This window comes from Anopheles bellator, chromosome 1 (assembly GCF_943735745.2).
Source record: "Anopheles bellator chromosome 1, idAnoBellAS_SP24_06.2, whole genome shotgun sequence".
NCBI classification, from domain to species: Eukaryota; Metazoa; Arthropoda; class Insecta; order Diptera; family Culicidae; genus Anopheles; species Anopheles bellator.
This window is the reverse complement of record NC_071285.1, coordinates 9,519,511-9,537,154: the sequence shown is the minus strand read 5'-3', so window position 1 is coordinate 9,537,154 and position 17,644 is coordinate 9,519,511. Positions and strand designations below refer to the sequence as shown.

Here is a 17,644-nt window from a genome sequence, read left to right as displayed (position 1 = left end):
ATGTTAAAACTAGTGCTACGGTGAACACATTCGGTGGTAATTTTTAAAGCACTTCCCGATCACAGCATTGCCGCCATCCGCGTTCAAAATAGCAACGGTTTGAAGGATTTGTTTACGAAATCTGACAATGGGCCACAAACAAACGACGTGACATTTTGGCGCCTCTCTACCGGACACCGGAAAAATCCCTAACTAGCCTACTGATACTGTGATATTCAAACACAATTATTCGAAACTTTTTCGGGGTGCTTTAGTTTCAATAACCACGATAGAATGTGTATAAAACCAGAAATAAATTCATCCAAGCCGTTTCGCGGCTCTTTCGGCTGTCACACCAAACGTCAACAAACGTCCAGTACGCAGCCAAAAACACAATCAACACGGATCATCATCCCGACCAACCCTTCGGCGGAAACCAGCTTAACGAAGTTATCAGTGATGAAAGATCATTGCGGTGATTAGTTCTCGTGCCGATCGCTTGTTTGGTATGTTAATTCCCGTTACAGCGTAGAAACTCGCCTTCCAGCTTGTTTCGGCAACCCGTTACTTTCATGTAAACCCTCCCAACACATACCGAAATAGCAACGCGTCACCTCCAATAATGTCGGACGCGAAAAGCAGCGGTGCCGGTAACAGCGCACGAAGTTCCTACGCGGGCGGCTCTTCTTCCTCACTCATCACAAAGCCGGCCAATTTGGAATGCAAAGACCTGGAAGAGTATCTGAAATCGCGGCCCCCGGAAGTGCTCGAGAAGCTGTACAACTATCCCGCCATCTGTCTCGCTGTTTATCGGTATGTTTCTTTCTATCACATCCCGCAGTTATTTGTTTACTTTTCTCCGACTGATTTACTGATTTGCATTTATACATATTTATCTCCCTCCGTTTTGGGGTAGCGAGTTGCCGGAGATAGCGCGTCAGTTCGTTATAAGAATTCTGTTTGTCGAGCAACCCATCCCACAAGCGGTAGTGTCCTCGTGGGCCACACAAGTCTACGCAAAGTAAGTGATCCTATGCTTTGACCACGCATTGCTCCACGTTTTGCTGACTGCTCTGCAACTTTCACCCGGTACAGAGAAAACACATCCGTTTCCCAGGTGCTGTCGGAGCTCGGAGTATGGCGCAGCGCGGCGTACCCGGGCGGGCTGGCCGCCTGGGAACTGTGTCCGACGTTCAAGAAGAACCTGAAGATCGCTCTGCTGGGCGGGGGCCGCCCTTGGTCGATGTCGAACGCACTCGATCCGGATCAGAAGTCGCGCGACATCGACTTCCTGGACACGTACGCCATGTCCCGGTGGCGCTGCGTGCTGCACTATATGGTTGGTGCCGGTAGCTCAAAAGGTATGGAGGGCGAAGGTATCTCCCCGGACGCGGTACGCATCCTGCTGCACGCGAACCTCATGAAGCGAGACGAAACGGAATGCAGTCCCGTGATCACGCGGCAAGGATTTCAGTTCCTCCTGCTCGACACCCAAGCCCAGGTGTGGCACTTTATGCTGCAGTACCTCGACACTTGCGAAGCGCGTGGACTCAGCTTGCCCGAGTGCCTGTCGATGCTGTTTCAGCTCAGTTTCAGCACACTGGGTCGTGATTACAGTTCCGAGGGTTTAAGCAACGGGCTGCTTACCTTTCTGCAGCATCTGCGCGAGTTCGGGCTCGTGTACCAGCGTAAGCGCAAGGAAGGACGCTTCTATCCGACGCGTTTGGCTCATAACATCACGTCGAAAAATGCGGCACACGCCACTACGCTGGCGCAGGATCAGGAAGCGAACACCACCAAGGACAAGGGGTATATTATCGTCGAGACAAACTATCGCGTGTACGCATACACCGATTCCAATCTTCAAGTGGCCCTGCTCGGCCTCTTTACCGAGCTGCTGTATCGCTTCCCGAATCTCGTGGTCGGCGTACTATCGCGCGATTCCGTTCGCCAAGCGTTCCGTGGGGGCATTACGGCCGAACAGATCATTAGCTACCTCGAGCAGCACGCACACCCGACGATGCTGACGGTAGAGCAGGCAATCACTAGCCGTTCGACCCTGCCACCGACGGTGGTAGATCAGATTAAGTTGTGGGAGAACGAGCGGAACCGCTTCTCATACACGGAGGGCGTTGTCTACAATCAGTTCTTGTCGCAGGCCGACTTTATTACGCTGCGCGACTACGCGCAATCGATCGGCGTGATGATTTGGCAGAACGAGCGCATCCGGACGATGGTGGTAACAAAGAACGGGCATGATGATGTGAAAAAATTTTGGAAACGCTACTCCAAGGGAGGCAGCTAGGTAGCGGTACACGAACCGGCCAGCATTGGATGGTGGGAAATGTAAAATTCTATTGGAGTTCCTTTTTAACCCCCAAAATAAACTTACCTTTCGAGGTTACCGGAAGTGAAACAAGTGGGTACTATTGTGGTATATATTGTGTGTAATTTCATTATGACATAATTCACGAAAAACCGCTTTCTAATGTCCGCATTGATGTGGCTAAGCTTTCTGATCTGCCCCCATCTCAAGACTCCACAACCTCTATACTAGGATTCCATAAAGCACTTGCTACAGCGCACCTTCTAACTCGCAGTTCGCACTCCGCGCCCTTTATGCCACAAAAATGGTACTTTGGTAAGGAAAAATGTGTGGTGTTAAGTAATGGAGCACATTGATAGGGAATAAGTATACTTAAAATAATTGTAAAACCAAACACGAACCGCAAAACTGTATCTGCTGGCACAGGACCCCATAATTGGAGCCAATTTCAGCATTTCACTTAAGCGCACTGTCCCAATTCGAACAACTCTATCAAAAAAGGCTGCTTTTTCCAGCTTTGGTCTTCATTCCGTTCGCTACATCATAAATAGACTGCCTATTTCTATTATTTCGAAGTACTATATTGTTTGTGATAACGACACCATCTGCCAAACGCAACAAAACACTTCTGTGAATGAGAATATAACCCCTATACTGGAGAAGGACAATAAAACTTGTACAGTTCAAAATATCGATGAGTGACAAAAACGGACCAGTAAAGTGGTGCCGAAGCCGAACTAAATCCGAGTGGAACGTTGAAGCTGCATCCTCTTCGGCAAAGATAAAAATGTGTAGGAATTCTACCTTCCAGAATGTTACGCACTCCGCATTGTGCCACTGGAGTGCTTCACGAAGTTCCCACAAGTCTGCTTCTCTTCTCCTGTTTGTGAACCGCTTGTGGACGAATCTGGGAGAGGATTTCTGGCGATGTCCAAGTCCACCTTAACGGCAGTGTGGGATGCTGAATGCTGTTAACAATGGTAAAGGGCCAGAAGCGGGAAATCGATACGATTCTTATGTTAAGGGGAAAATTGGAATATTTTGTAACTATTTTTGGGGCATTCTAATTTTTAACCGACCCGTGGCCGCATAGCCGCCAACGTTATCACTTAGTGCACGATCGTTTGCTGCGTCAGGTAGACAAGCAGCGCTTGTAGCCGCTTCTTGATCGTTTTCTGATCATCGAGCGTACAACCGAGTAAAGCACATTCGAACTTTTTGTCTGTGTAAATAGTGGCCGGATCGATCTCAGAGTAGACGCTTGTGTCGGTGGTGCTACAAGCGTTCAGGAACTGTTGGCACTTCTGGCGGGATACCACCGGGTCGGTATTGGAGATGATCATATCGATCAGACTGTTGACGAGATGCAGCGAGTCCTCCTGGGCCGGATCGCGCACGGTGCAGACGTTTAGTTCGACCGTCCCGAGTCGGTTGCTTATCCTCTGCACGTAGCAATTGATTTCGTCCCGCTCGTCTGTGAAAAGGATGAAACGAAGAATATTAGACGCATGATTCTATATAATAAATATGGTGCAAGGAACAAGTCCAGTATCCACGTTATTTTTTCAAAGCGTAAGCCTGATAGGTTCAAAGTGCGACGCAATTGAATGATGCGTGTACCTTGCGCGGCGTTAATACGTAGAGATGTAAAAAGAAGAAAAGAAAGATTTACCATCAAAGATTCCTCCCACGGGGTGCTGGAATTTGCAAATCTTACCAAACGCCAGTGAAACGGCACAACATTCAAACACCAGAGCCGGCCTTTTTCGGTAAAAGTCTTGCGTAAAATACGTGGGATGGCTTAAGTGAGAGCTCCAGAGGAACGCCCGAAACCGGTTCGTCAATGGTTTTACAAACAAAGATGTTTTTATTATAAACAACACCTCTGCTTCTCATGGCGTAGGGGTAGGTATTTAATTTTTTTGAATTGGGGATGCCTTTAACGGTGAAAAATATCCATTGAACGATACTGAGCATTATTTAGGCAATAGTAATAACTACTAAAAACTGTGCCCCAATGAAGCAACTTGGACCCAAATACGATTAAAATAATTTACAAAACTTCAAAGTGCTGACCTACCCAAACACCTTGGGGCAACGCTCCGCTGCACAGCGACGTGCGCACGATAAACAAACTTAGTTTCGGTTGAATGATTCATAAAACCTAGCAAATGCCACGCACTGGGCAACCATGCCCGCTTTCATCACAAATGGACTGAAATCGTCTCAAAATAGAACTTTTTAAGAAGCACAGGATCGACGTGCCTGTTCCGACGAATCTCCCTATTTGCCACATTTCGGTCCCTGTACTTACTCTCGTTCAGTCCAGTGAGGTACTCGTTATTTTTCAGCAAATCCACCGACATGGCGAGAAAGTCCTTCTTGTCCCGCAGCACAAATGCTTCCTTACGCAACGCTTCTACCTTCGAGTCGAGCTGATCAAGGATGTCGACGAATCTGTCGGTTTAAAAAAAGGAGTATTTGTAACATTCCTTTAAATGCCCGCTGGTGTATGTTGCCCAATTTGGCAGCACACGGTTCTAGCAAAACTATTAACTATATTAAAACCGTCACTGCCTAACTCATTCATCGACCTCAAAGGCACACTCTGTTGCTTGTTGCGCATTTGGACCGATTTTTGATATTCAAATAGTATTAGAACGACGAGAGACCTTTCCATGGGCGGTTTGTTTAGCCAGGCATTGTTTGATTCGTCGATACGCGGCATAATCTCCCATTGGTCGTTGCTGTTGCTCATTGTAGCCGCACTAAACTCTCCCGCTGGCTGCGTATCGACCTCCATGCGTTCACAGTCGCTGCCGGCCGAAGATTTCGATGCTATACCTCCCAAGGACGAACCCGTTAGCATTGGCCACCTTCGGAAATTTGGCACCAAATACACAACACAAGCAAAGATCGGATGCTTCGCCTGCTGACTTCTTTTCAGGGCACTTCGAAAATGTCTTTTGTTCTTGTTGAATGTTCTTTTGTTTCGTTCACAGCACTCTTTGGTTGACGCGATCTACTCAAATTCGGCCTCCTTTCCGGGTTGCTTTGGTTCCAACAGGGAGCCAGCTCCTACGCGAATGCTAACCGCCTAAGATGGGTGTGCACAGCATCACCGCGGAACGCGATTTGGCGCATGTGAAGAGTGTTTCGGCGACGATGAGCCGGCGCGACACCACCATACACCACAATTTGGGAGAAAAGCGGCGGAAAAGAGAGAGAGAAAAAAAAAAATGATGAATCAGGCTGGTGTGTTGACGCAATTACCTTGAAGTGCTGGCGACTGCCGAGGACCCAAATTCGTCGTCAAACTGCTGATCGAAACGAGACCGTTTGGCGCAACCTGCTCTACAAAATCCCCCACCATTCCTAGCAAACGATGACCTTCCGGTGGTCATTGTTGCACACTGAGCCAGCCCCAAGGACACTCCCGACACTGTTCGGTTCCTACTTCACTTAAAGGTTCAACCGGATGCTAAACCCAACTTTTCTCTGTTCACCAATTTAAACGCAACATTGAACCGCACATAACGCCATCTGTCTTTCTCGCTCGCACTTTCCTCGATTACGCGAAGAAGCAGTTCGCTAAGCGCCAGAGACGAATCCTTCTAGAACATTTGCTTTGCGTTGGGACGGCGTCGCGTCTTACAAAAAGTGTGACTTCTTCACCGTCGTTTCACTCACTGACCTAAGGTGTGCCGAAGTTTACTCCTATGGCCATTGGTGGCCAACGGGCGCAAATATGGCTAAGAGATGAATTTCCTTTAATTTGATCCCCTTAAAAGGAAAACACACAATCTTAACGCGACATAGCGACAAGCTCACTGGCCACCGTGGACGTCACAATGGCACAACTTCGTACACTAGCAGCCAACGAATCCTTCACTTTTAGAACACAGCAGCCCGGGCAACAGTTACGGAACACGACCCGTTCCAACGCTATGGCTGCAACTCAACAAACAGTATCTGCCATCTGAGCAGAAATAAGGTAGAAAGAAAACGGCACAACTCGTCGCGAAGCAGCCGAATGACGTTTTGCTGGTTGTCTGTCCGCTGCCGACTGGCATATGAAAGTGGATTCGGGTTTCCCCGTGTCCCCCCGACTGCACTCTCTTTCGGATCGTGCACGCACGTTTCGGTTCGCTCGTGCTAGTAGTGGGAACGGGCGCTGCAAAGAATTTTCCAGAAATAGGTACATTTCTTTACCGTGCGCGACCACCAAACAAACGTCCATGCACAGGTTCCTGGGTTGAGTGTGATGCGCCAAAATATTGCACCCACTGCGCTCCCGAAGATGCAGTTGCATCACTACGACGCAGTATGCGCGCCACACATTTCAGGAACAGTGCCGTATTGTTTTGGCCCATACTTTGTTGCGCTCCGGGAAGCAAAGAGTACTGACGCAATCCAAGGGCACGATTGTAGCAGTGCCAGGTTTTGGCCGGGTGATGCATTGCCAGGCCAGGTGTAAAGCAGCGTCCCGATACATTTTCTGTCGAATATTCCACACGATGCCAGATGGGCGCAGAAAAATCGATCGCAGTGGGCTGGTCGGTCAAATGGTTTCGTTTCGATGCAACAATGGAAAACAACGCACTTTAGCATTCGCAAACCGAACAGCTAGTTTCAGTGGCCACTCGTGCCGGTTCGCCGACGTTGTTAGCACGAAGAACATTTTACAGTCTTTCTCTTTTCTTACCTGAATCTTTGGAAATCCGAAAAACAAACTGCTTTGCAATCCGAGTCGAGAATGGTTGTGTCAAGAATGGCGCTCCGCTGATTTTGACAGCCGGGTTGACGCAGCCGAAGCGCAAAAAAAATGCAGCGAAAAGTGCATTTTGAATTGATAAAAATGCAAATGCAATGCGCTTCACAAATGAATCTTTCAGCCTAATGGTGCATCATTGTTTCTCACGCTGAGTTGGGAAACAACAACCGAAAGGACGAGGAGGAAATAAGTTGAATTAGTGATTAGTTTTCCAATCATAATAATCGTTTGACAGTTGGTAGCATTTTCACAGGGGCCGTACTGCTGTCGGTTTTCTTCTTGCTGATAATAAAGACGAAGAAACAACGAAACAACGCAGTGAATGATTCATATAAACAATCAACTATAGTTATCTACGTGGTTATCAGTGGATTTTCGTAACTGTGAAGAATAAAGGGAAGATCCCGAAAAAACGAAAGCGAGACGGTTTCGTGCACAGTCTTGGTCACAGGTCACAGTTTACGTCGCACGCGACGATGTGTGTCCGCGCTGACCAGAACCGAGTGTGAATTTTTCCGGAACAGTGAACTGGCAAAAGAAATGAAGTCCCGGGTTCTACTGCCGATCGGGCGGTCCTTATTTTACCTGTTGGTCAGTGGTTTGCTGCTATCGGCTACGGCGCGAGGCGGTGACATTATCGACATCACTAGTCAAGCTTTCGACAAGCTGACCGATGCGATTCCTGCGGCATACGGAGATTTTAACTCTGACGAGTTGACCGACGTTTTTGTGCTGCGAAACAACTTCCACACGCTCCAGATACTGCTCGGCAGCGATGACAAACCGTTACTAGCGGAGGGTCCGCGATGCGACTATCGGAACCATCGGATCACGAGCGTTGTGCCGGGTGATTTCGACGGGGACGCATACATGGACGTGCTTTTCACCGTGCAGCACGATGGCAGTTCTATCGACGATCATACCTACGTGTACATCAACTGGGGTTCCTCGGAGCAGATGAACTGCACGGCGGAGGACGAAAAGCCGCTGATCGAGATGATTGGGCAACCGCTGGCACTGGACTACGATAACGATTTCATCATCGATCTCTTCGGCATGGACATGAAGCGGCAGCGAACGTTTTGGATCTTCAAAAAACCGGACGATACCGGCCGGGGAGGCCCCTTTCCGGTGCGACTGGACAATGGAAAGCACGGATCGGAGCTATCGATACCGCACTCGCACGCCATCATCGATTTGGATAAGGACTTCACTGCCGATCTGTTTCTCACGACGACGACCGGGTTCGAGGTGTGGCACGGAACAGAAAGCCCGCGCAAGTTTGTGTACAGCCACAAGATAGACTTTCCAGACGGCAACTACAACAAGCACGTCGGCCGGGCCATCTTTCTCGACGTGGAGCTCGACGGCAGCCTGCTGCCCGTGTTTCCGATGTGCTTCGATGCGAAGTGCGTGAACTCGAGCATCCTGGTGTACCACGGGAACCATCTGCATGACCTGCAGATTGACTTCAAAGACGACCACAATGATGCGTGGCACTTTGTTGTGCCTGACCGGTCAAACTGGGCCACGCAAACGATCACACTCCGCGGCGGCGACTTCAATCTCGACGGCTATCCGGATCTGCTGGCCACGCTTACCAAAACGGGCGACCAGATGCAAACCTTTCTGCTGGAGAATGTGCCGTGCGAGAAGAGTGCATGCAATCACATGACCCGCACGTTCGCCGTCCGGTGGAAAGCGTTGGCCCCGTTTTCGAACGGAACGATGATTGGTTCGTTTTTCGACTTCTACAACGACGGTATCCTCGATGCGATCTTTGTCGAGCGGTACGGCAATAGCACCCGCCCGGTGGCGTTCCGCAACTCTCTCGATTACGATGCCAACTTCGTGAAGGTGATCGTGCTGACCGGGCTGAGCAATAGGAGTGGACCGAAGAAACTGACGCCACTCGGGCGGAAGAAACGTACGTTTGGTACGAACCTGCCTGGGCCACGGATCGAATACAACACGACGACGCAGGACGGCGAGCCACAGCACGGCGCATCGGCCCAGCTGCCACAGTCGGCCTACCTGTCGTTGCACCTTCCGTTTACCACGTTCGGTCTGGGCCGGACACCGAACTTTGTCGATACGCTTACGGTTGGGCTGTCGAACCACTCGCGCACCTGGACGCAGCTTATCCCCAACTCGCAGATGATTGTCGTACCGAACCCGATCGAGGAGCCGGAACGATGGAAGGCGCAACTGTTCGTGACACCGAGCAAGCTGATCCTGATGAGCGTCATCGCGCTCAGCGGCATCTGTTTGGTAATATTACTGCTGATTCTCATCCTGTACGCGAAGGAAAAGCGCGAAGATCGAATACAGCGGTCACTTGAAGCGCATCGATTCCATTTTGACGCAATGTAAGGGTGCTAGAGAGAGCGAGAGAGGAGGGAATAGCGGATCGAATAGTCTCCTACGAGTACGCTGTGTTAAAAGAACGGCGGGCGCTTTGGGAAGGACGTCCCGGCTAAGGCTAACAACCATTTCTATACTGCGATATACACCTAGTTGATAAATCACTACTTTAAAAGTTCTTTTATTTTCGTTTTCATCAACTTTCTCAAACCGTTGACAAGCGTGTCCTTTTTTTCGATTCTGTATCTTTTAAAAAACTTTTTCTGTAAGCAGAAGTAAACCCCTATTTATTGTATGTGAACGCGTGAATAAAGAGAAAGTATAATCGGATGACGGTCAACGTTTTCGGATCGCTGCGACACAATGAAGGACACCGGTTTTACAGAGAAGGAACTACCGATGGATAGATGAAATCTTTAATTGTATGAAGCAGTGCGGACATCGAATTCTACGCGAAGGGTAACAGTATTGTGTGAGTTTTGATTCCGTCCGAGCTGCACTGGTCACTCTACATCGGTGCCAAGCACAGCAGCAGCGCTGTTAAGACGCAAGCGTCCGCTTCTTTCGTAGTCCATGAGCGGAATGTAATATCATTGGCATTATTGTTGTTCGTGCTGCTTGCTGCCGTCGGGGCACCCGAAGAGCCGGTCGGTGTGCCGGTTCCAGCACATGAATCATGGGCCATCAGACGTTGATCGCCGCTCAGGTGATCAACCGCCGACAGGGATTGAGAGCGTACCCGTACCTCGAATGCGGTACAAATTCGATAGCACTGACCGTTGGCCATATAGCGGTGCCGTGTCCCGGTGCCCCGGGCTGCTGACGGTTCGGTTGCGTCGGGGAACGAACGAAGCAGAATATGTGTGCCGGGAATGAAATTATCGTTCGAAGCAGCCACCAGTGACGGGTCCGGTAGCGAATGTCCCGTTTCTGAAAGGAAAGAAGTATTCGAATAGCGGACCACAGGCAAGAAAAGCACAGCTAGGGCCCTTCGTCCTTACCTATCGGGAACGGCTGGCCATGATCAAGCACCGAGCGGATCTTATCCACGCGCGTATTGTAAAACGCCGTTGTCCAGACGAGATCATCCACCGTGCTAACGATGGCCCCACTTGTACCACCCTGCACCGTTTGTTGGTTCAACCGGAAGCGGACCCAATTCTTGCGCACGCCGGCATACCTCTCGGACCCACCACTGACCACCGTCGGATAGCATCCGGGACAGTAGCACCGGTACGGATCGCAGGCAAAAAATGCTTCCGGTAGCATCAGGGCGCGCTTGAAGCCGATCACAAGTTTCAGATAGTCACAGTCCCGGTTCTCCAACACCGTTGGTCGGTCGAGCATCACCGACGGAGGCAACGAAACGGATCCGGAACGCACTGGCATGTGCTGTCGCGCTTCGTCCTCATCTTCCGCCCCTTCCGGTGCCAACCGTTGCATTATGGTTGGCAGTGATGATGCGGATCCCGAAGCGGCAGAGTTTCCGGTCATCAGCAGTTCCATTTTGGATCGACGATGCTCTTCTCGGCTACGATAGCATTCTTCATCTTCACCGCCTGCCGCCGCCAGTGTCTCTCCGCCCGCGGGGCCATTGTTTTCGGCGGACAAGTTTGTGTCGCTTCCATCTGGATCGCCGCCAGTGGCACCGTGTGTCATACTGAATTCCGCGTTCGAACCCACATCGTCCAGATAGTTGGGGTCCGTGTTTTCTTCCCGTTCGACGGTAGTACCACCGTCACTAGCGGCACCACCAGTCGCCCCGGCCGCTGGTCGCTGATAGTCCTCGAAACCTTCGTCGTAGTTACCCGAGCTCATCGATCGCGATTGTTCGTCCATTCCACCACCAGCGGCACCCCCTCGGTTGCTGTCGAAGCTGCCCAACATGCTGGCGTTGAAACGGTGGGTGCTTTGGCTGCGCTGAATGTTGAGGTTAGTCGAGTGCTGCAACTGCAACGAATCCCGCAGACAGCTGAGAAAAAAAATGGCAAGGAATGAACCATTATTCACAACCGTAACCTCAACGATCGCTTTCGGAAAGGACCCCATCGAACACTGACCACGAATTCGACAGTTCCTGATTGCGTGCCTCGTTGGCGGTACGGATTTTGATGGAAATATTCATCAGCAGGTTCTCTGACACGCAATCCATCACTGAGCGGCTCCTGAAAAACGAATCAGAGCTTGTAATTACACTTCTACGATCAATGGATTTCGGTAACGTACATTGCGTTCGAAGAAGAGCTGCCGGCGACCGCGGCTGCCGTTTGATCCGTTTCTTTTTCGTGCACCTCCAGATCGGCTTTCTCGCATTGGGGAACATTTTCTCCATTTTCCAACCCACCTCCGGCATGGGCCGACCCGGCAGCAAAAGGGTCACCGCCAGCGCCGACAGTTCCCGCACCCAGCGGCCCACCACCGGCAGCACCGGTAACGCCGTTTGCGAGACGGGCCGGTTCGTTCGGAAGGACGCCCAACTCTTCTTCGATCGGACTGCCATTCTTTGGATCGCCACTGACGATCGTCAATCGTTCACACTTCCCGTACAGATCGAACACGGGATACACGTGGTGTGGCAAGCCGGTGGCGAGCTCGTCCAGCTGGGTTGAGCCACAGCTAATGAGCAAACTTCCGGCGTGCGTAAGCGTGAGGGTGATGATCGTTCCGGGTACAATCGCATCCAACACCTCACCATAGCGGGACTGCGTTTTCGTGCCGTTAATATTCACGTAATCGTGCGTCGCAATCCAGCACGGGCGACGGAACAGAATGGCCGACGTTGGGAAAGGAAACTGCTGGCCAGTCCCGGGTGCAACACCGAGAGCACCGACCGCGATCGTTCCCTTCCACAGCGTGTTGATACTGTTGATGCGCACGCTAACGCTTTGCCCCTTACACAGTGGTTTCGAGAGACAAACGATGGCCTGATTGTAGGATTGAGCCCGCGCGGCCGATTTCCGGTCGTCGTGAAGCGTCACATTCTTGCCCAGGTGTACCTCGGAGAACTCCATCACCAGACTGTCGGAATCAATCGATTCGAGCATCGAGTCCTGCTTGTTGAGTGGATCGAGTCCAAGCTCGAGTGAATCCTGTAGCCGCAGGCTGCACGGTCGCAGCGGAGACGTAGGGCCCTGTGACGAGATCACCTGCACGGCCATCGTGGAGCCGATCAGCTCGACCACCGCAAACACATCCGCTTGCTGGTCGGGCAGATTCGTGAAGCCAATGTTCATGTCCTCCGAGTTCAGCAGAATGCGCAGTGTCCGTGCCGGTGTCAGCTCGATGGCGATCCGATCGCCGACCCGTAGCCACTCGAGCGAGGCGAGTGATCGCTGAAGTAAAGTCGAGTTGTGCCGCACCTCGTTGCCGCTCACGTACCACACGTTGGCCGGGATGCGGCGCATGCTGATCGGAATGTTCTTGCGGACATGCTCGTCGGACAGGTTCAGATCGGTCGCTCCGACTCGCAAACACCCAGCATAGAGAGCGTTCATCTCCGTGATGCGAATTTCGAACGTTTCGCCCGGCACCAGCGGACGGTCGGAAAAGACGAGACAGTGCGAAAGGGAACTGCGCGTGCAGCGGGCGGCCAATGTCCAGTTGTGCATCAGTGTGACACTGTTGCCGGTGATGCACGACCACCGGTGCTTCGATTCAACGAGCGCCATCGGCTGAATGACCGAGGTGGCCTGTAGGCTCTGCGAGTTCTCACTGATCGCGTACGGAGCCCGCAGATCGGCCAACGATTGGGGCGCCCCAGCACTGGCTCCCACGCCACCTCCCGCACTGCCACCGGGCTGATAAACAGGGGCCGTAATGCTTACCTGAGCGCACTGTCCGTACAGATCGACCACGGCGTACAGGTTTGGGGCACGAGATTCGTAGAACGAGCCGAGATCGGTTCCGTTGACGAAGAAGTGGATCGCGTCGCCGTTGCGCATCACACCGACACGCGAACCCTGGCCGAGGGCGTCCAGATCGAATGGAAGATCGCTGCGCACGGTAAACCCATTCAGCAGGAGCGTCGTGCCGGAGACCATGATCGTATCGTGCTCGAGGTCGGTGGCTGTGCTCGGTAGACTCAGCTCATCCGGCCGCATCGCCGTCACCCCGATCTCGATGCTGCCGTTCCACCGGTCGACCACCGTCTCGAGTACGATCTCGAACAGTTCCCGCTGGCGCAGCGGCCGACTGCTGAACACGATCGCGTCATTAAACTCGGCCAGCGCTTTCGGACGGCAGGCGGTCAGTCCGCTGGCGAGAATGTGTGCGTTGCGCCCGTGGACGGCCGTGTTGAAGCGCATCTTTGGCTCGCCGGACTGAGGGCCGCCCCCGGCGCCACCACCGATTACGCCACCGCCGGTGGCACAAGGGAAGAGCGTCGTGTTCGAGATGGTCGAGTTGCCCGTGTCGGGCGTTCCGCACTCGGACGTATCGACGATACTGGCCTGAGCCGCCTGGCCGTACAAATCGATCACACCGTACACTCGCTCAGCCACATTCGTCGCCGCCGGGCCCTGGTCGATTCCGTTCACCCAAAAGTGGAGCGTTCCATCATCCTTCCGCACGACGCCAACACGATCGCCGACCTGCAAGCGATCGAGGTTTTGGCCGTACTGCTCGATCACGGTGATTCCGTTGTGCATCACACCGTTCCCCGTCATCATCCACGTGCCGGAGCGCACATTTGTCATCGTAAACGGAAAATCGAGTTCGGTCGGGCTGTGCGTCGTTACGCCCATCTCGATCGAGCCGGCCCACTTCGTGACGACACGCTCGAGTCGCACCTGAAACAGTTCGTTCGGTCGCAGCGGACGTCTCGTGAGGACTACGCCGTTGTTAAAATCATCCGACGCATTGGGACGCAGCGCGGTCCGGCCGCTGTGTGTGACGCTGGCATGGGAACCACACATCGGGTGAAACAGTAGTCGATCGATCGCCGACGGACTACAGTCGGCCATCTCCGATGGACTGCCCACCGTGTGTGAAGCCGGGGCAGCCAGAGCGAGCGGAAGCTCCTGCACCTGGCCCGTCATCAGCATATGGTTGCGGCGCGTTACCAGATTGCGCTGCTCGCGCTCATCGCGATCCACGATCGTCACCTTGATCGTCATACCGTACAGATCGATCACGCCCCAGAGGGTCTGGGCCACACGGGTTGCCGCCACACCCTGATCGCGCCCATTGATGTAGTAGTGCAGGTTGCCGTTCGCCTTGCGCATCATCCCGACCCGGTCGCCTTCCCGCAGCTCGTCCAGATTGAACTCCCCGTACTCGCGGCGTGTTCCCTTCCCATTGGTGAGGATTCCACAGCCGGACATCATGATGGTGCCGCTGCGCAAGTTGGTCATCGTTGCCGGGAACTGCAGCGCCGACGGACAGTGCGTAGTGACTCCGACCTCGATCGATCCGGACCACTTGTCGACCAGCCGATCTATGCGTATCTCAAACAACTCGTTGTCCCACAGTGGCCGGTGCGTCATCACCACTCCGTTGTTAAACTCATCGAGCGGTCTGCGCCGTTCGGCCGTGCGACAGTTTGCGCTCAGCTTTACAAGCGACCCACAGCGCGTATGAAACCGGAGCTTATCGTTCGGGTCAGGCCCGGTCTCAGCGATAGCCCCAATCACAGTGCTGGCAGCCGTGGTGCCGTTGGTACCTCCGACCATCGAGGATGACGTTACGCGGTCGCCATTCACCGACATTTCCACCGATATCGGACGGTCGATGTTCTGGGAGACGTTTTGCTGCGACGATGTTCCGGTGCCAGTGGTGGCGCATTCGCCGTCTTCCTGCGGTCCCCCGCTAGTTGCCCCTGTAGCGTGCTCTCCAGCACCGGGTTGGGGATCGGAAGAGATCGAAACCTGAGCACATTTGCCGTATAGGTTGACCAAGGCGTACACGGGTCGCGGAAGGTCACGGGCAGCAATACCTTGCGGTTCACCGTTCACATAAAATACGAGTCCACCACGCGACGTCCGCTGTACCCCAACGCGGTCCCCCTCCGCCAGCTTCTCCAGATCGGTACCATAAGATTCGACCAGCAGCAGACCGTCCTTCAGCACCGAGATGCCCGACATCACCCAGGTTGAGTTGCGGAGCTTGGTCGCGCACGGTGGCAATTCGGCCGACTCCGGATTGACGGTCGTCACCCCGATTTCGATGCTGCCGCTCCACGCTTGTATCTGTTGGTTGGAGAAATTAAATGCACCTACTCGGCAGAACACGGATCGGGGACAGCTTTCTCCGTTTCTTACCTTCTCGTCGATTTGGACCTCAAACAGTGCATCGTCCTGGAGAGGTTCCGCCGACAGCACCAGCCCGTGATTAAACTCACTCACATTTCGCATCGCCGTCCGGTTTCCGTTGGTCAGCGTAATGCGTTTGCCGCACCGTCGGTGAAAGGTGGCCACGGTCGGGGTCATTTCTGTGATTGCTTGGCCACCTTCAGCACCAGCAAACAACAGCAGCTAGTAAGGGCGAGGCGTCGAATTGCTTTGCTGTTTGGCGTTGGAAAACTTTTGACAGCGACGGGAGGAAAAATCGATCGAACACTGTTTTTCCTCCGCGCCGTCTCACTCGGTGACGTCACGAGCCAACTGACGTTCGCAGAAAAGCGCGAAGTGTGTTTGTTGGGAAACACATTTGGGAAAACTGCATGAAAAGAATAGCAGCTGATTTTTGTTGACAAACATTCTCAGCACTTGGTTGACTGCCGTGCTGTCAGTTGTGCTGTGAGTTTCGCTTCAACACAATGCATTTGTAAACCCACAGCCCAATCCGGATGTGTTCTTGCCCGGTTTTTTTTTGTCTTTTGAATTATAGAGGTGTTTAGTTGCAATAGCTTAAAATTTGCCTCTTTCTAACTACAGAAGCCGACTACCAGATTTGTCCCGCAGGGTACCAGGGAAGCGTTATCGTTGGCCTTTCCGAAAGACTTCCTCCGGTAGAAGGTAGGATTGTTAAATGGGAAGACTGACCCTGTGGGGAGTCAGTTGTAAAGGACTGTTAGTGGGGTTTAAATAGCAGAGAAGAGATTCTTTGCGAAGCTTGGATGCCCCGACTCTGGAAAGAGTTAGCGACTGTGTCGACTAGGGCTCCAATGGAGATTTTAGTCTTGAGAAGGACTGTTGATGTTTGATTGATGTTTCCTGGACGAATGTTTCCTTCTAGCAGATCTAGGGCAGGCGCTTACTTCATGGCTTGAGCGGTCTTCATTGCAGCTGGCTTTCTTGGCGGGAGCTGCGGTAAACCCCGATTCTGAGGGAGTCAGCGACTATGGTTCGTCGGTAAGGGTTCCCAAAATGACTTCAGTTTGAGCTAAGAATCGAGCCCTGACTCTGAGGAGTCTGCGACTATGGGTCGTCGGCAAGGGCCCGAAGTGAAGGTCAAACCCCTTAGAGAGTCTACGTCTCCTTGGGCAAAGTCTCTGAAAGAGTCTTATGATCCCGTAAGAGAATGATGTAGAACTCTTCCCCGGTGTCTTGCAGCATTTCCCGCCGTCAGCACCACCGCTTTAAGAATCGCTCAAATGCCCGTGAAGATGCGCGATGTACCCAGATGCAGCTAGCCATCCATCCATTCGTAGCACTGGCGATCCCAAACACAGCAAATCGATAGAGGAGCAGCGTGATACATTTAGGGCTGGTCCCCTCGTCTTCCTTTCGTTTCGTCATTTTTAGGGTGCCTTCGTGTTTGAAATTTTAAAAAAGACTCATTAGTAGATAGTGTTAGTTGGAATAGTTAAAATATATTGTTTAAGCATTTGCGCACACTTCACACCTCACTTCACGTAAAAACCGCCCGTCTATCCACCCTCCGCCCTTGCACCTAAGCGGCCCGACACTTGTTGGCGACGGTGCGATGGATCGGAGCGACGATGGACACTTTGACCGGGGAACCGTAAACCGACCCGGTTGGAGCAGGACTTTTCTTTTCCCTTCACTTGTCTCCCTTTGCCACGACCCGAACACCCCCACTGACGAGAATCTCGAAAAACTCGGACCGGCAAAACTTTCCGTGCAAAAAAAACGTTTTTTCTTGTTCAGCTCTCCACTGTCATAGGAACGAACACTAGCGCGCGAATCCCTGGGCTACCGGGACGTACACTTCGAGCAAAACACCATCCAAACCGTCGAACGACAGAATTCGTCACTACTGACGTTTGGACGCAATTCTCGGTAAGGGTCTGGCGGTCCCGC

The 17,644-nt window shown here is 52.4% G+C and overlaps 4 protein-coding genes across 5 annotated transcripts; 2 read left to right on the top strand and 2 right to left on the bottom strand.

The window, feature by feature from the left end:
• Positions 1-379: 379 nt before the first annotated feature.
• Positions 380-2,981, top strand: LOC131205921 (general transcription factor IIH subunit 4). The gene is made up of 4 exons (XM_058198228.1): positions 380-485; positions 583-792; positions 896-1,000; positions 1,075-2,981. The coding sequence occupies exons 2-4, from the start codon at positions 602-604 to the stop codon at positions 2,282-2,284; spliced, it is 1,506 nt and encodes a 501-aa protein (XP_058054211.1). The 5' UTR covers positions 380-485; positions 583-601; the 3' UTR covers positions 2,285-2,981.
• On the bottom strand, positions 2,416-7,079 carry LOC131205922 (BAG family molecular chaperone regulator 2). 2 transcript variants are annotated; one of them, XM_058198229.1, is made up of 4 exons: positions 7,011-7,079; positions 4,978-5,402; positions 4,620-4,762; positions 2,416-3,779 (listed from the first exon to the last, which is right to left on the bottom strand). In XM_058198229.1, exons 2-4 carry the CDS (start codon positions 5,172-5,174, stop codon positions 3,415-3,417), a joined length of 705 nt encoding a protein of 234 aa, XP_058054212.1. In that variant the 5' UTR covers positions 5,175-5,402; positions 7,011-7,079; the 3' UTR covers positions 2,416-3,414. The 2 variants fall into 2 exon arrangements, with proteins under 2 accessions (XP_058054212.1, XP_058054213.1); XM_058198230.1 differs by lacking the exons at positions 4,978-5,402; positions 7,011-7,079 and adding an exon at positions 5,579-6,296.
• Positions 7,080-7,399: 320 nt separating this feature from the next.
• LOC131212729 (T-cell immunomodulatory protein) lies at positions 7,400-9,757 on the top strand. The gene has a single exon (XM_058206713.1). It carries the CDS (start codon positions 7,620-7,622, stop codon positions 9,450-9,452), a length of 1,833 nt encoding a protein of 610 aa, XP_058062696.1. The 5' UTR covers positions 7,400-7,619; the 3' UTR covers positions 9,453-9,757.
• A 145-nt stretch (positions 9,758-9,902) lies between these two features.
• Positions 9,903-15,868, bottom strand: LOC131216357 (neuralized-like protein 4). Its single transcript, XM_058210824.1, has 5 exons — positions 15,701-15,868; positions 11,670-15,628; positions 11,504-11,608; positions 10,445-11,415; positions 9,903-10,373 (listed from the first exon to the last, which is right to left on the bottom strand). The coding sequence occupies exons 1-5, from the start codon at positions 15,866-15,868 to the stop codon at positions 9,952-9,954; spliced, it is 5,625 nt and encodes a 1,874-aa protein (XP_058066807.1). The 3' UTR covers positions 9,903-9,951.
• Positions 15,869-17,644: the final 1,776 nt, after the last annotated feature.

What these genes read in the sequence shown, in the direction of transcription:
- LOC131212729 (XM_058206713.1), top strand. Translation starts at nt 7,620, where the DNA reads ATGAAGTCCCGGGTTCTACTGCCGATCGGGCGGTCCTTATTTTACCTG.
- LOC131205922 (XM_058198229.1), bottom strand. Translation starts at nt 5,174, where the DNA reads ATGCTAACGGGTTCGTCCTTGGGAGGTATAGCATCGAAATCTTCGGCC. An exon ending in AACAAACCGCCCATGGAAAG is followed by an intron (nt 4,763 to 4,977) that starts GTCTCTCGTCGT and finishes TTAAACCGACAG; the next exon opens with ATTCGTCGACATCCTTGATC. An exon ending in CCTCACTGGACTGAACGAGA is followed by an intron (nt 3,780 to 4,619) that starts GTAAGTACAGGG and finishes TCCTTTTCACAG; the next exon opens with ACGAGCGGGACGAAATCAAT.
- LOC131205921 (XM_058198228.1), top strand. Translation starts at nt 602, where the DNA reads ATGTCGGACGCGAAAAGCAGCGGTGCCGGTAACAGCGCACGAAGTTCC. An exon ending in ATCTGTCTCGCTGTTTATCG is followed by an intron (nt 793 to 895) that starts GTATGTTTCTTT and finishes GTTTTGGGGTAG; the next exon opens with CGAGTTGCCGGAGATAGCGC. An exon ending in GCCACACAAGTCTACGCAAA is followed by an intron (nt 1,001 to 1,074) that starts GTAAGTGATCCT and finishes CACCCGGTACAG; the next exon opens with AGAAAACACATCCGTTTCCC.
- LOC131216357 (XM_058210824.1), bottom strand. Translation starts at nt 15,868, where the DNA reads ATGACCCCGACCGTGGCCACCTTTCACCGACGGTGCGGCAAACGCATT. An exon ending in CAGGAACTGTCGAATTCGTG is followed by an intron (nt 11,416 to 11,503) that starts GTCAGTGTTCGA and finishes TTTTTTTCTCAG; the next exon opens with CTGTCTGCGGGATTCGTTGC. An exon ending in TGGCCAGCCGTTCCCGATAG is followed by an intron (nt 10,374 to 10,444) that starts GTAAGGACGAAG and finishes CTTTCCTTTCAG; the next exon opens with AAACGGGACATTCGCTACCG.